The sequence below is a fragment of the Heterodontus francisci genome, chromosome 41, assembly GCF_036365525.1.
Source record: "Heterodontus francisci isolate sHetFra1 chromosome 41, sHetFra1.hap1, whole genome shotgun sequence".
In the NCBI taxonomy this organism is placed as follows: Eukaryota; Metazoa; Chordata; class Chondrichthyes; order Heterodontiformes; family Heterodontidae; genus Heterodontus; species Heterodontus francisci.
The window spans coordinates 25,531,610-25,545,891 of NC_090411.1; the positions used below are offsets into that span (position 1 = coordinate 25,531,610).

At 43.3% G+C, this 14,282-nt stretch overlaps 1 protein-coding gene across 1 annotated transcript in view; it reads left to right on the forward strand.

Moving 5' to 3' along the window:
- LOC137353369 (casein kinase I) overlaps positions 1-14,282 on the forward strand; it is a 47,157-nt gene that overhangs the window by 18,367 nt on the left and 14,508 nt on the right. The window contains exons 4-8 of the mRNA XM_068019555.1: positions 6,605-6,753; positions 7,919-8,147; positions 8,522-8,692; positions 10,688-10,836; positions 12,863-13,055. Coding sequence (XP_067875656.1) covers positions 6,605-6,753; positions 7,919-8,147; positions 8,522-8,692; positions 10,688-10,836; positions 12,863-13,055 — 891 coding nt within the window. The remainder of the gene's footprint in view (positions 1-6,604; positions 6,754-7,918; positions 8,148-8,521; positions 8,693-10,687; positions 10,837-12,862; positions 13,056-14,282) is intronic.

Sequence of the window (14,282 nt, forward strand, 5' to 3'; positions counted from 1 at the left end):
CCTGCGCCGATCTTGATGTCTGCCTAAACTAAAACCTTCTGCACTTCCGGGGACCGTATCCCTCCATTCCCATCCTATTCATGTATTTGTCAAGATGCCTCTTAAATGTCATTATTGTACCTGCTTCCACCACCTCCCCGGCAGCAAGTTCCAGGCACTCACCACCCTCTGTGTAAAGAACTTGCCTCGCACATCCCCTCTAAACTTTGCCCCTGTCACCTTAAACCTATATCCCCTAGTAACTGACTCTTCCACCCTGGGAAAAAGCTTCTGACTATCCACACTGTCCATGCCGCTCATAACTTTGTAAACCTCTATCATGTCGCCCCTCCACCTCCGTCATTCCAGTGAAAACAATCTGAGTTTATCCAACCTCTCCTCATAGCTAATGCCCTCCAGACCAGGCGACATCCTGGTAAACCTCTTCTGTACCCTCTCCAAAGCCTCCACGTCCTTCTGGTAGTGTGGCGACCAGAATTGCACGCAGTATTCTAAGTGTGGCCTAACTAAGGTTCTGTACAGCTGCAGCATGACGTGCCAATTTTTATACTCTATGCCCCGACTGATGAAGGCAAGTATGCTGTATGCCTTCTTGACTACCTTATCCACCTGTGTTGCCACTTTCAGTGACCTGTCGACCTGTACGCCCAGATCTCTCTGCCTGTCAATACTCCTAAGGGTTTTGCCATTTACTGTATACTTCCCACCTGCATTAGATCTTCCAAAATGCATTACCTCACATTTGTCCGGATTAAACTCCATTTGCCATTTCTCCGCCCAAGTCTCCAACCGATCTACACTACAAAGAGCCAAGGTCCCAGCACAGATCCCTGCGGAACACCGCTAGTTACATCCCTCCATTCAGAAAAGCACCCTTCCACTGCTACCCTCTGTCTTCTATGACTGAGCCAGTTCTGTATCCATCTTGCCAGCTCACCTCTGATCCCGTGTGACTTCACCTTTTGTACCAGTCTCCCATGAGGGACCTTGTCAAAGGCTTTACTGAAGTCCATATAGATAACATCCACTGCCCTTCCTTCATCAATCATCTTTGTCACTTCCTCAAAAAACTCAATCAAATTAGTGAGACACGACCTCCCCTTCACAAAACCATGCTGCCTCTCGCTAATTAGTTTGTTTGTTTCCAAATGGGAGTAAATCCTGTCCCGAAGAATCCTCTAATAATTTCCCTACCACTGATGTAAGGCTCACCGGCCTATAATTTCCTGGTAATCCTCAGCCTGAGCCATTGCACCCTGACAACAATTGACGTCCAGGCACCAAGCATAAATCTGAATATGAATTTGAGGATTTCTAAAAGTGTTTTGAACCCTTGCTGTTCTTGCTGCTCATTGTGGTTTAAGCTGCTTTTGTTCATTTATTGCACTTAAGAAATTCAGTTAATTCATTTGTTCCCAAGCCTCTTCTTTTTTTTTTTGTTAATATTATACACAATATATAACACCCTCCACATTTGGCTTCTATTTGGAGTGAAGGAAAAACAAGTTTATATAAGATTTATGATAGCTTTTTAAGATGTCTCTGCCCTTAAGTTTCGAGTTGGAGCTTTTTTTGGCCTTTTCATTGTGTGAGATAGTGGAGGAGAAGAGAGGATGATGGTCCAGATGCAGTGCCAATGAGGTCAGTAAAATCATATAAATGTCTCTGGGTTCTATTTCACTTATTGCTAATATTTTGGGTTATTGTGGAATACAAACCCATTTTAATTTTGCTTGACATAGTCATGGTTGGTTTCTGTTCAACCATGCTTAGGATTTAAAGCATTAATGGACGAGGCAAAGATGTCCAGGATTGCTATTCTGCCTTTTTTTTTGAGGGAACTTGATGCATTGTCCCCAACGCTTGAAGTTTCTGTTCAGAAATCAGCTTTTGGCAAAAGTGTAATGAGCCTAAAGCATGGACTTGTGGGTTAGGGAGATGAATAGCAGTTTTTTAAAAAAAATCTTGACACTGAGGCCCATAGACCAGAACCCAGTTAGATCCAAACTGTTGAATGCGCTAATCTCAGCAGAAGTTACCACAATTTGCCCCTTGAGTTATTTAGGGGGGGGAAAAGACTTGTTCATATCGCACTTTTTGCTGCCTCCTGGTGGTCAAGTCCCATACCCCACTAGGACACATCACCCCTGCAGGAGAGGGCTCAGGAAATCCATGTGCTTCAGTTTTTAAGAAAGTGTGTAGACGTGTGAAAACTGTGGACTACATCCACATAGCATTGGGCAGGAATCAGTGCTGCTTTTTTTTTCTCTTTGGAGAGATACAGTCCAGTTAGTTTCCTTGCAGTTAATCAGTGTGGGAAAATGGCGCACTGACACGGAACACAAAAGTCCGAGTGTATCAGGCCTGTGTCCTCAGTACCTTGCTCTACGGCAGCGAGGCCTGGACAACGTATGCCAGCCAAGAGCGACGTCTCAATTCATTCCATCTTCGCTGCCTTCGGAGAATACTTGGCATCAGGTGGCAGGACTATATCTCCAACACAGAAGTCCTTGAAGCGGCCAACATCCCCAGCTTATACACACTACTGAGTCAGCGGCGCTTGAGATGGCTTGGCCATGTGAGCCGCATGGAAGATGGCAGGATCCCCAAAGACACATTGTACAGCGAGCTCGCCACTGGTATCAGACCCACCGGCCGTCCATGTCTCCGCTATAAAGACGTCTGCAAACGTGACATGAAATCGTGTGACATTGATCACAAGTCGTGGGAGTCAGTTGCCAGCATTCGCCAGAGCTGGCGGGCAGCCATAAAGACAGGGCTAAATTGTGGCGAGTCGAAGAGACTTAGTAGTTGGCAGGAAAAAAGACAGGGGCGCAAGGGGAGAGCCAACTGTGCAACAGCCCCAACAAACAAATTTCTCTGCAGCACCTGTGGAAGAGCCTGTCACTCCAGAATTGGCCTTTATAGCCACTCCAGGCGCTGCTTCACAAACCACTGACCACCTCCAGGCGCATATCCATTGTCTCCCGAGATAAGGAGGCCCAAAGAAGAATCAGGATAAATGTTTAATGAGCATGAGATTTTGTCGACCGCATGTTCATGGCAGTGCTTGTATTGAGAAACCTTTTTTCCTTTGTTCTTGCTACACTTCCAAAGGCAGGAGCAAGAACTTGAATCGTAGAGCTCTAGAATCACGGAATTTTCCAGTAGAGGAGACCATTTGGCCCATTATGCTTGTGCCAGCTCTCCATTTTTAGCCCCATTCATCTGGATTTTTTTCCCCCTGGCCCTTTTGAATTTGATCTTCAAAAATTTATCCACTTGATTCCACCATAGCTTCGAGTAGAACATTCAGTGTCCCAACAAGTTCTGTACATCAGTACATTCTTATGAATTTATTCCCTCTAGTTGCTGATTTCCCAACCTGTGAAAATGGTTCTTCTCCAAAGCCAAAACTCTTGATCTCATAAATGCAGGTTCTTTTTTCTTTGAACGGAAGTGTGGTATCGCAGTAGATATGTGCTTGGACTATTTATTTCAGAAATGTGAGATCATATCCCTCAATTACTTTAAATATATAAAGTTGGAATAAAGTATGTGTAATGGTGACCATGAAACTACTGGTTTGTCTTTTTGTTTAAATCTACCTGGTTCACTGATTTTCCTTTTTTAGAGAAGGAAATTTGCTGTCCTTGCCTGACCTGGCCTGTGTGTGACTGCAGACTCCCAGCAATGTAGTTGACTCTTAACTGTCCTTCGAAATGGCCTAGGAAGCAACTCCGTTATGTTCAAGAAAGCGGCTCACCACCATCTTCTCAAGGGTAATTGGGGATAGGGAATAAATGCCGGCCTTACCATCAGCACCCACATCTTGTGAATGAATTTGAAACAAAAGCTTCTGTTGGATCTCCTAGCTTCTAATGAGACACAACCCACTTTTTCTAGTCTCCCCCCTTCCCCTCTTTTCAGAATTGATCTCATACGTGAGCACGTGACACGGATATGCTCAAAACTCTATATTCACTGCAGTTGATTTGGAAAGTCCCTACCTGAGTGAAATTTTTTTTTTTGGACAAAGTAAGTGGTCGTGTATCGCTGAGAAGTTGCAACTTTCATCTCTGAATCTAGGCCAAGGAAGATTCGTCTGACTACGGAGACAGAAAGACTGAATAGGCTGTGGCTCTTTGGAAAAGAGACGTTGTGGTGACCTAAAATATGTTTAAAATCATGAGGGGGTTTAATTGGATAGATGTAGCAAAGCTGTTACCACTTGCAGGGGAGAGCAAAACTAGAGGCCATAAATAAGATGGTCACTAATAAATCTAATAGAGTTCAGAAGAAACTTTAGCCAGAGAGTGGTTAGAATGTGGAAATTACTGCCGCATGGAGTAGTTGAGGCAAATAGCATCGACACATTTAAGGTGAAGCTAAATGAACACGAGGGATAAAGGAGTAGAAGGGTCTGCTGATAGGATGGGAAGAGGCTCATGAGGAGTATAAACACCAGCATAAATCATTTGGGCTGAATGAATTGTTTCTGTGCTTTAAGTACGAGGTAATTTAACCCCATCAGTCTGTAACCTTTCTAGTTCTAAACACGGGTAGTTTTTTTTTGTTTCTCTTGTTCTCAGTAATGTGATGGTGAGGTTTTAAAATGGATGTACTGGGCTTGTTCATGTTTTAGAAATTTGGTTTTAATTTCCTCTTCCATCACGCTGGGTCTAAAAGCAACAAAACAGATGTCCTACAAACTCATTTTACAAATCCTGTACCAGAGCACATTAAATCCTCACCAATATAAATAACATGCTGGAATTGTAGTCGGCCTCAGAAAAGACATCAAGAGTTTCAGAGCTTGATAAAAGGTACGCACCTGGAATCTTTAGTCTTTCAGATGCTGATTGCCCTGTGTATGTTCAACTTTTTTGTGTTCAGTTCAGAATACCAGTATTGGCTTTTTTTTCCCTTTTTTGGTGGGGAGGGGGTTTAATTGAAATTCCTGTTTGAAAGGGCTAACTATGTTGGCATTTGCTTCTGGCTTGTCAGTGCGTGTTTTCAGAATTTTTAAAATGGTTTAGGTGAAGGGCAGAGTGAAGAGTGGTAGTCCCTCGGGATGGACCCTAATGTTGAACAGCAGGTAGATGTTCTCTTGACTGTCCCGATCTCAGTGATACACCATTTACAAAGCAACTTTTGACAAAGTGTTTTGCAGAACTAATTAAAAAAAAATAGACAAGGATGATGATCGGGGTGATCAAAGGCTTGGACAGGAACACTGAGTACAGGCAAGTGTGGTAATTCAAGAGGAATGGTGTGTGGAATTGGGAATGATAACATGGTTGTTTAGCTCAACATGCAATTTCCATATGGTTTCTATTTTTTGCTCACCTAGCCAGGATAACGATTTTTAGACTGAAAAATAAAACTTCTCATTTAACATCAAAGTATTAGTTTTCATGCCCTTGTACCAAAGGACTTGAACCAACAAGCAAGCAAAGATGTATGGTATTGTCCACCCCCACATCTCATCCTGTCCTGAAAGTGACGGCTATTGTTGGCATACACTTTTGCTGTTGCTCCATTACCTTGCCTGTTCTTTGTGTGTGCGCTTAGATTTGAAGTGTCTAATGAGTGTCAATAGGGAAGGCATCTCTGCCAGTAATCTCCCAAAATCCACAGTCGCCCACTTTCAGTAAATACCACTGGATAGCTGCCGAAGGTAGGGAGGGATTTTCTTCCTGTTTTTATTTTGAATGGGGAAAAAATTTTAAGTGCACTTGGTTTGTATTTCCTCACTGCACACAGTCCTCTAATATAATGCTATAAAGCGATAAGATAGACCTAAATCGAAGACCACCCCCATTGTGCAGATATTTTCCTTTTATGCGTAGGGTTTTCCAGTAATTTAAAAGGGGAGCGGGTGTGTATGGAACTTTTTAACCCAGATCTGGCCCCCTTCCCACGTTAAATATGGCCACTAAACGGTGACAGAGGGAAGCTACATGTTTGGATGTACTGTAACAGTTGACTCCATGCTAGCTGACTTTTATCAGGATGCAAGATCACTAATCTAATTGTTTTTTTAAGTGTTGTCAATAGGCAAAGAACAGTAGCATTTTCTTTGGAACTGCTATCTCAGTACCCCAGGATTTCCAGATCAAAATATTTCATTGTCTTTTCCTGTTCAAAACTACGCATGTCCAGGCTTGTGGCTTTCTGTGATTTTTTTTTTTCATGGGTTTTTTTAACATTTTGCTAAACCATACTGCAGCAGTCCAGCTGGAGTGATTCTGAACTGGAGTTTGTGCGCATGAATGTGTACGGCACTGAATTTCAGATGCAGCAGAGTTGCTTAGTTGGATTTTCTATGTATTAGCTGCTTGTTGTAAAACAAGTGACAAAGTATTACAAACAACATGTCAGTTGTATAGAACTGCTTCATATTTACATGCTATACTGTCAGGATGTTGGCAGTCACTGAAGTTTGCAGCTAAGTCTAGGTCCCTGTCATGGGCTTGTAGCAGCTGGCAAATTGAGGAGCTCCAAAGAATGTTTTCTTTTAAATGTTAACTTGCTGTTTGCTTTGCAAATGTAATATGTAGCTGATGGTAACCTGGTGTGTTTTGGGTTCTGTTATCTGTAGTTGGGATTCCCTCAATTAAATGGTGTGGTGCAGAGGGAGATTACAACGTGATGGTAATGGAGCTGCTGGGTCCTAGTCTCGAAGACCTCTTCAACTTCTGCTCGCGCAAGTTCAGTCTGAAGACTGTGCTCCTCCTTGCAGACCAGATGGTACGGATTTTCAGAGCTTTAATTTGTAGCTAATCTGAGCAATGCAACTAGAACATGCGGAGGGATAGAATGCAATGTAGTTGAGTATGTGTGCTGGCACAGTCATGATGCTCTGCTGCCCATATCTTAAATGGCACAAAGTCCCATTCACCTGTTGCGCTTGGCTTTGCTGACCTATTTTGATTCCAGCAACACCTTTTTTAGTTTTAAAATTCTCATCCTTGTGTTCAATTTCCTATATGTTCTCACCTATTCCTTTGTCTGCAGCCTTACAACCCTCTGAAATTTCTGTGTTCCTCCAGTTCTGGCCTCTTGCACATCGCTGCACTGTTAGCAGCCATGCCTTTAGCTGCCGAGGCCCTAAGTTCTGGAAAACTCACTTCTCTGCTTTTCTGTCCTTTAAAAACCCACCCCTTTGATCAAACTTTTGGCACCTCTGGTAGCTTGGTGTTTAAGCTCATGTGAAGCCTGTTGTGACATTAAAGGTGCTATGTAAATGTAAATCGCTATTCCTTGTCCCCTGATTGCTGGGGAAGGGACAACAAAAACCATCAGTGCACGTTACTGCATTGCACACCCAACCTGTTCTTTCAAGCCATAGAAATGCTAGTCGGTGAACAAAAGCGAACAGAAGAATAAAGGGTGGAATGTAAGGAAGCAAAACCATCACTCAAAGCCATCAATTACACCGTATCAGAATCTAGTTCCTATTGCTAAAGTGACTAGTTTCAAGTTGCCCATAGACACCCAACTGTAATGTTGTTGACACTGTTCTTGGCATACAAGGGGCTGAGATTATACTTGCCTCCATCCTTGGGCTAGTAACTTAAAACCCAGCCATTTAAAAATAAACCAACTATATTAGAACCATTCTGAAATTTGAAGTGTGAAATTGCTTCAAGGTTTCTAAGTGCCCAAACAGAATTAGTAATAGAGTAGCCTGTCAACCCTGCAGGAAATGTAGAGGTTTGAGATCCTGAAACACTAGTGAATGACTGGCCGTGACTGTTGTGATAACTTGTTTTCAAAGGAGGTCTATTGCAAGAAGCAAACCAATGCAAGGATCAGGTTGGTGAATCCTTGTAAGTGAATGTAAGCCTTCAGGAGGAGATTACTGAATCCCTGGTTATGATTCCTTGTACTCTTGGTTGAATTTCTTTTCCAGATCAGTCGAATTGAATACATTCATTCCAAAAATTTCATCCACCGTGATGTTAAACCAGACAACTTCCTCATGGGCTTGGGCAAGAAAGGCAACCTGGTTTATATCATTGACTTTGGCCTGGCCAAGAAGTACCGTGATGCACGGACTCACCAACATATCCCGTACCGGGAAAACAAGAATCTGACCGGCACAGCGCGGTATGCCTCCATCAACACCCATCTGGGCATCGGTGAGCAAGAGATCGCTATGTAACCAGTGTAGTACCTAGTGCAAAAGGGGATTTGAGTGTTCCAGAGCTGTTAATGGATCAGAAAAGTTAGCAGGAGAGAATGGATATCTTGGGTGGTTGGGGGGAGGTAAGGAGTCCACAGTTGATGGCATGTACAGACTGAGGAAGCAGTGAACCAGATTGACTGGTCTTGTTCAAAGTTTTATGCCATAAGCATGAGGAGGGCGTGACTATAGAAATGTTTGATGTGGGAAATTGAGTGCTTTCTCGTGAAAGTTTGGGGTAGTGAACTTGAGATAATCCCTTAATACCACTGCTAGTTATTCTAAGTAAATCTTAGCTCCTGACTTTTTAAATAAAAAAAATCTCCACAGAACAAAGTCGCCGTGATGACCTGGAGTCACTGGGTTACGTCCTGATGTATTTTAACTTGGGCTCGTTGCCATGGCAGGGACTCAAAGCGGCCACAAAACGGCAGAAGTATGAGCGCATCAGTGAGAAAAAGATGTCGACTCCGATCGAAGTATTGTGCAAGAGCTATCCGTGTGAGTGCCCCCAGTTCCTTTTTTAAAGTGGTTGTTACTGTTTCATAATGTAGGCACAGCACCCAGTTTAAGATCTACATTGATTAGTTCCTTCATGCCCTTCCCCTCTCCTGGCAATACAGACTTTCTGGGTGTTTGCATCCTTCCATGCCATGACCAAGGAGCTGCCCTTCAAACACAAGTCTGTGCACTCATGGAAGCTGTTACAACCAAGCCCAGTCATGTCCTTATTCTGTCACTGTGTGCATTTTGGAGTAGGATCACTGGGTAGCGATCACCAGCAGAAATCGTGGCGTTTCCTTCCTCTTCAGTTCCTTTCTCTATGCTCTGGAACCCACTGGTGCACCAGCATGGCTTCTCTATATTTTACATTTAAAATATGAGAGCTCAACACGCACAGCATCACACAATGTGCTTATACCCACATGCGCCTCTGAAAATTGTGTGAGCTAATACAACAGGGCACTGATGCACTTTCTTTATAGACTCCTGTACCCCCACCCTGCTCCACCCCTCCAAATCGTGCCCCAGAATCAAGTTCTTTTTTTTTTTTATTGCCATGCTATTGACCCAGAAGTAAGCCAATTTAGGTTTTTAGTGGCGTGCTGAGCTGTTTGACAGATGGGCCCACATTGGCAGAGAGTTCATCATACAGCCAGTTTTGAGTCTAGCAGCTTGTTAATTGAATTGCTGCCAAGTGTGCTGTAAGAAAGTCGGCGACATTTTTAACCTAGCATAATCACCACAAGGCACGGCAACACGATGTAGTCTTAGCACCAGCACTGCTAATTCAGTCTCCTTCAGTCTTAGATTGTGCAGTTAAGTTGCATATAGTTCCTAGTTCCCATTACTAACATGGCAAAACTGTTGCTGAGCTGGAATGAAACCCCTGACCAATGTACTATCCTTCCAAAAGGTGGCTGTTTTTGTACTTCCATACCAAACACCACATTGTTTAGAGTGCACTAGTAATACATAGAAACTCTACCAAATTTGCCTATCCTGATGGATTGGACTGCCATTGGTGTAAGCACTTTCTGCTGTCTCTCTTTTTAATGTTTCTCACTATGTCAACTGTGTAAGATTGCAGGCTCTGAATCTGTGAAGCAAGTTTCTGCATTGTCCTTCCCTTTTAAACTTGTAAGGATCAACTTCCCATAGCAACCCAAAGGGACATTTTTCTGGTGAATACTATTTGTAATGCACGCAGGTGAATTTAACCTCCTGCATTTTAACATATGGTCTCGCAGCTGACCATAACGTTTTCAAATTATTTTTAAGAGCCTTTCCTGGACTGGCTGCTCCTTTTAATATAGATTTGAAATGGATTCAATGTCTTGCAAAAAAAAAAAAGTTTCTGTGGGATCTACGGCAAATTAAGCTGTGGCTTCTTCCTGCTAATTAAAGCTATCCTGACTTCTGTGCTGTTCCTGTATTTTTCTTCCTTCATAATCCACTCTAGTTCCTTGCAATTCAACGTCCCTGCTGTGCAAATCCAGACTGATTGCACCATGTCCTGTGCTCACTCCTTTTCCCAGATTCTCTCAAATGGGAAGCTCCTTCAGGCCTCACTCCACTGAGGTCTTGCATTGCCTTATCTTCACAGCATTTGTTTTTTTTTTCAGTTGAAGTAAATTGCTTGAACTCTTGCCCTGAGAGAATCATTCCTGATTGCATCACAACCATTCACACTGCATCAGCTGAAGTTGAATGGATTGTTAACCTCCACATCGAACTATAACTGCTTCCCCAGCCGGACGAATATACCATATGGCTGTGGGGGAGGTGCGAGAGAATTTTACCAGTTGTGAACTGAGTCTGTTCATTTTCTTTCCCCAAACACCTCCTTTCTTTTCCCCTCTGACTATAATTGCTTGTCCCTTCAGCTCCCCCTACATGGTCTTTGCCACTGCATCTTCCCAGTATTTTTCAGTTAATCGGTCTGTTTCTGTGATCCTAATTTTTTTTTTTTTCCCCCTTCCCTCCCCCTCTTAGCTGAGTTTTCTACTTACCTGAACTTCTGTCGCTCCTTACGTTTTGATGACAAGCCCGATTACTCGTACCTGCGGCAGCTTTTCAGGAACTTATTCCACCGACAGGGCTTCTCGTACGACTACGTCTTTGATTGGAACATGTTGAAGTTTGTAAGTGCAGGCGTGTTAAATGTGTAAATTTGGTGCTGGAAATGTTTCACTTGGTTTCTAATCACAAGCAAAGCATGCTTTTATATTGCGTCATCGCCTTTTCCAAGACGTCTTGAAGCAATTCATGTGCAACTCTGTTACTTTGAGCTGCAGCAACCCATATAAGAGTAAAGAGCGAGAATGTACAATTATATTGCACCTTTTGCATTCTCCATGCATCTCTGTGCTTAACCTTGTGTTAGCTGTAGCTCAATGTGTAGCACTCTCTCTCCTCTGAGTCAGGTTGTGGGTTCAAGGCCGACTCGAGGGACAGGAGCGCATAATCTAGGCCCAGACTGTGTGCTGCACTGTTGGTGCTGTCTTTTGAATGCAACGTTAAACCGAGGCCCTGTCTGATGAGCAGCGTCGTTCTCCCTGGTGTCACAGCCAATATTTATCCCTCGACCAATATGATTTTTTTTAAATTATTGCATTGTTTGTAGGAACTTGCTGTGTGCAAATTAGCTGTGCTATTAAGCATTTTGGGATGTTCCAGGTTGTGAAAAGTGCTATATAAATGCAAGACTTTCTTTCACAGCAGAATTATATTTTGAAGTGCAGCTGATCATTTAATCAACAGCTGAAAAATGCTTAAATGGGGGCGGGATCTCCTTCTGCATTAATACTTTGAAGTCCATTTTCATACCTAGAGGCCTAGTCAGTGAGACCCAAAAGGAGCTAAGCCTCCAGAAAAGAAGTTCACTCCTGTCACCAGTCACCAACTTCTTATTTTTAGTTCAGTTGAGCTGGCATGTTTGTTTATTTATTTTTTTTTTATAGAGATAAAGCACTGAAACAGGCCCTTCGGCCCACCGAGTCTGTACCGACCAACAACCACTCATTTATACTAACCCTACAGTAATCCCATATTCCCTACCATTTACCTACCTATGCTATGGGCAATTTACAAGGGCCAATTTACCTATCACCTGCGAGTCTTTGGCATGTGGGAGGAAACTGGAGCACCCGGCAAAAACCCACACGGTCACAGGGAGAACTTGCAAACTCCGCACAGGCAGTATCCAGAATCGAACCCGGGTCCCTGGAGCTGTGAGGCTGCGGTGCTAACCACTGTGCCGCCCATGTCACATGCCCGTGAGTAATTACAGCATGAAATTCTTCAGCTCTGCTTGTTATGCAGAGGATCTTTTGAAACCCCTTAGTTATTGTCAAATGGCTTTCCCATCAAATGGGTGACACCCTGTGCACCTCAGTCAACTGTCCCCCTGCGCAGCACAGCTCTGAATGCGAGCTTGCCCCTAATCTTTGCCTGCAGCGCCCAAGCACCCATATTACCTTGTCCTTTTTTTTTAAAAAAAAAAGAAATATTTCCCACTGATCTGTCCCAGGTACTTTCACTGCTAGCCTTACCCCTCCCTTTACTGATCAAGGCCAAGCATTTAGTTGGTGTTGTCAGTGCTTGGTCCCAGCAGCAAATTAGCACAACACAGCAGAATATTTGGGGAGTTACCGAGCTGGGCCCTGATTCTTTTCCCGCTCAACCTCAGAAGGCTCGCGAGTGAGGTGATGGATGAACGCCCTGCATATTGGTCTAAAAAGATGCTGAAATATCATGCCTTATTTTTGGAAGGGGCTAGCAAAATACAGCGGGAGTTAATAAAGATCAGTGGAGAACAGCCAAAAGATGGACATCTGAAATGAAAACGTGCTGAGGACATTATAGTTAGGCAGTCAGCTTGTGGATGAGGGGAATGGTCAGTGTTTTTGGATGAAGTGTTTCAGAGCGAGTTATTTGTTTTGCCGCTTGGTCAAAGAGTTTTATGGATTTGAAACTCATTTACCAATGTTTCTGGTGCCTGGGAATTGAAGTCCGATCTGGTGGGTTTTTTTTCCCGTTATTTTTTTCTTCCCCTACCCCCCCCCCACAAAAAAAAAATTTCTTTTCTCTTTTCCTCCAACTAGCAACCACCAAAGTAAATTGCCATGTCATCCAATGAGAGTCGACTTACCTTTTTCTGATTTACAGGGCGCAGGTCGGACCCCAGAAGAAAGTGAGCGCGAGCGCAGAGAGCATGAGCGGGAAGAGCGTGTGGTGCAGACACGCAGTTCAGCAACGCGAGTCCTCCCGCCCGGAACGGGAGCTGGTGCAGTGGGTAACCGGTTACGGAATGGACAAGATGCAGTGCTGCCTACTCAGGCACCTCGAGCACAGCAGTCTGGTCAGTATTTTCTCTCTCCCTCTTTCTCTCTTTTTTTCCCCCCACCCCACCCTGTTGAATTATCTCATCATAATGTGTTAACTTAGTTCAGTTGAAAGCACTCTTGTGGTAGATATTTATTGTGGGTTCAAGCCTCACCCTAGAGATGTAGGATCAGGAGGAGGCTGTTTAGCTCCTCCAAACCTGTTATACCATTCAATATGATCATGGCTGATCTGTGACCTCACTCCATGTATTCGCCTTTGCCCCATCTGCCTTTTAATGCCTTTGGTTAACAGCAATCTATCAATCTCCGATTTAAAATTAATGATTGACCCAGCATCAATTACTTTTTCTGGAAGAGTTCCAAACTTGTACTGCTTTTTGTGTGTAGAACTGTTCCCTAATTTCACTCCTGAAACGCTGGCTCTGTTTTTTGTTTACACTCTGTCCCCTCCTCCCAGATTTCTCAGCCAGCAGAAATGGTTTTTCTCTCTCTATCCCATTTGTTCCCCTTTATATCTTGAAAATTTCGATCAAATCGCCCCTTAACCTTCTAAATTCCAGGTAATGCAACCATTAGTTTGTATAATCTCCTTGTAACTTAACCCTTGGAGTCTGGGTATCGTTCTGGTAAATCTATGCTGCACTTCAAGGCCAGTATATTCTTCCTAAAGTGTGGTGCCCTCAACCCCTCTCAGTACTTCAGGTGTGGGCTAACCTGGGCTTTGTATAGCTGTTACATGACTTCTAAGCACTTGTATTTTAGTCCTCTAGATATAAAGGCTAGCATTCCATTTAGCCTTTTTTTGATTTTTTTTTTTTTGCATCTGTCCATAGCATTTGAATGATCTAATATACATGGATTCCACTCCTTTTTGGACCTTTCACCATTTTAGAGTGTTCCCTGTTTCCGCTTCTTTAGGTTAAAAGTGGATAACCCCTCACTTGCCTATATTGAAATCCATTTGCAACAGTTTTACACGTTCACTTACTCTATTAATACCTCTGTGTAATTTTATCCTTCCACCGACATCGCTTATAGTGCCGGCTATTTTTGTGTTCTCGGCAAACTTGGATACGTGGCTTTCTATCCCATCAACTACAATAACTTGTGGCACAGAAGGAGTCCATTTGGCCCATTCTGACACGTGCCTGTGCCAAGTGGAAAAATAGCAGTTCAACCTTCAATGTAATAAAACATCTTCACAGGTATTATAAAATAACACTGAGACTCCTAATGAGATA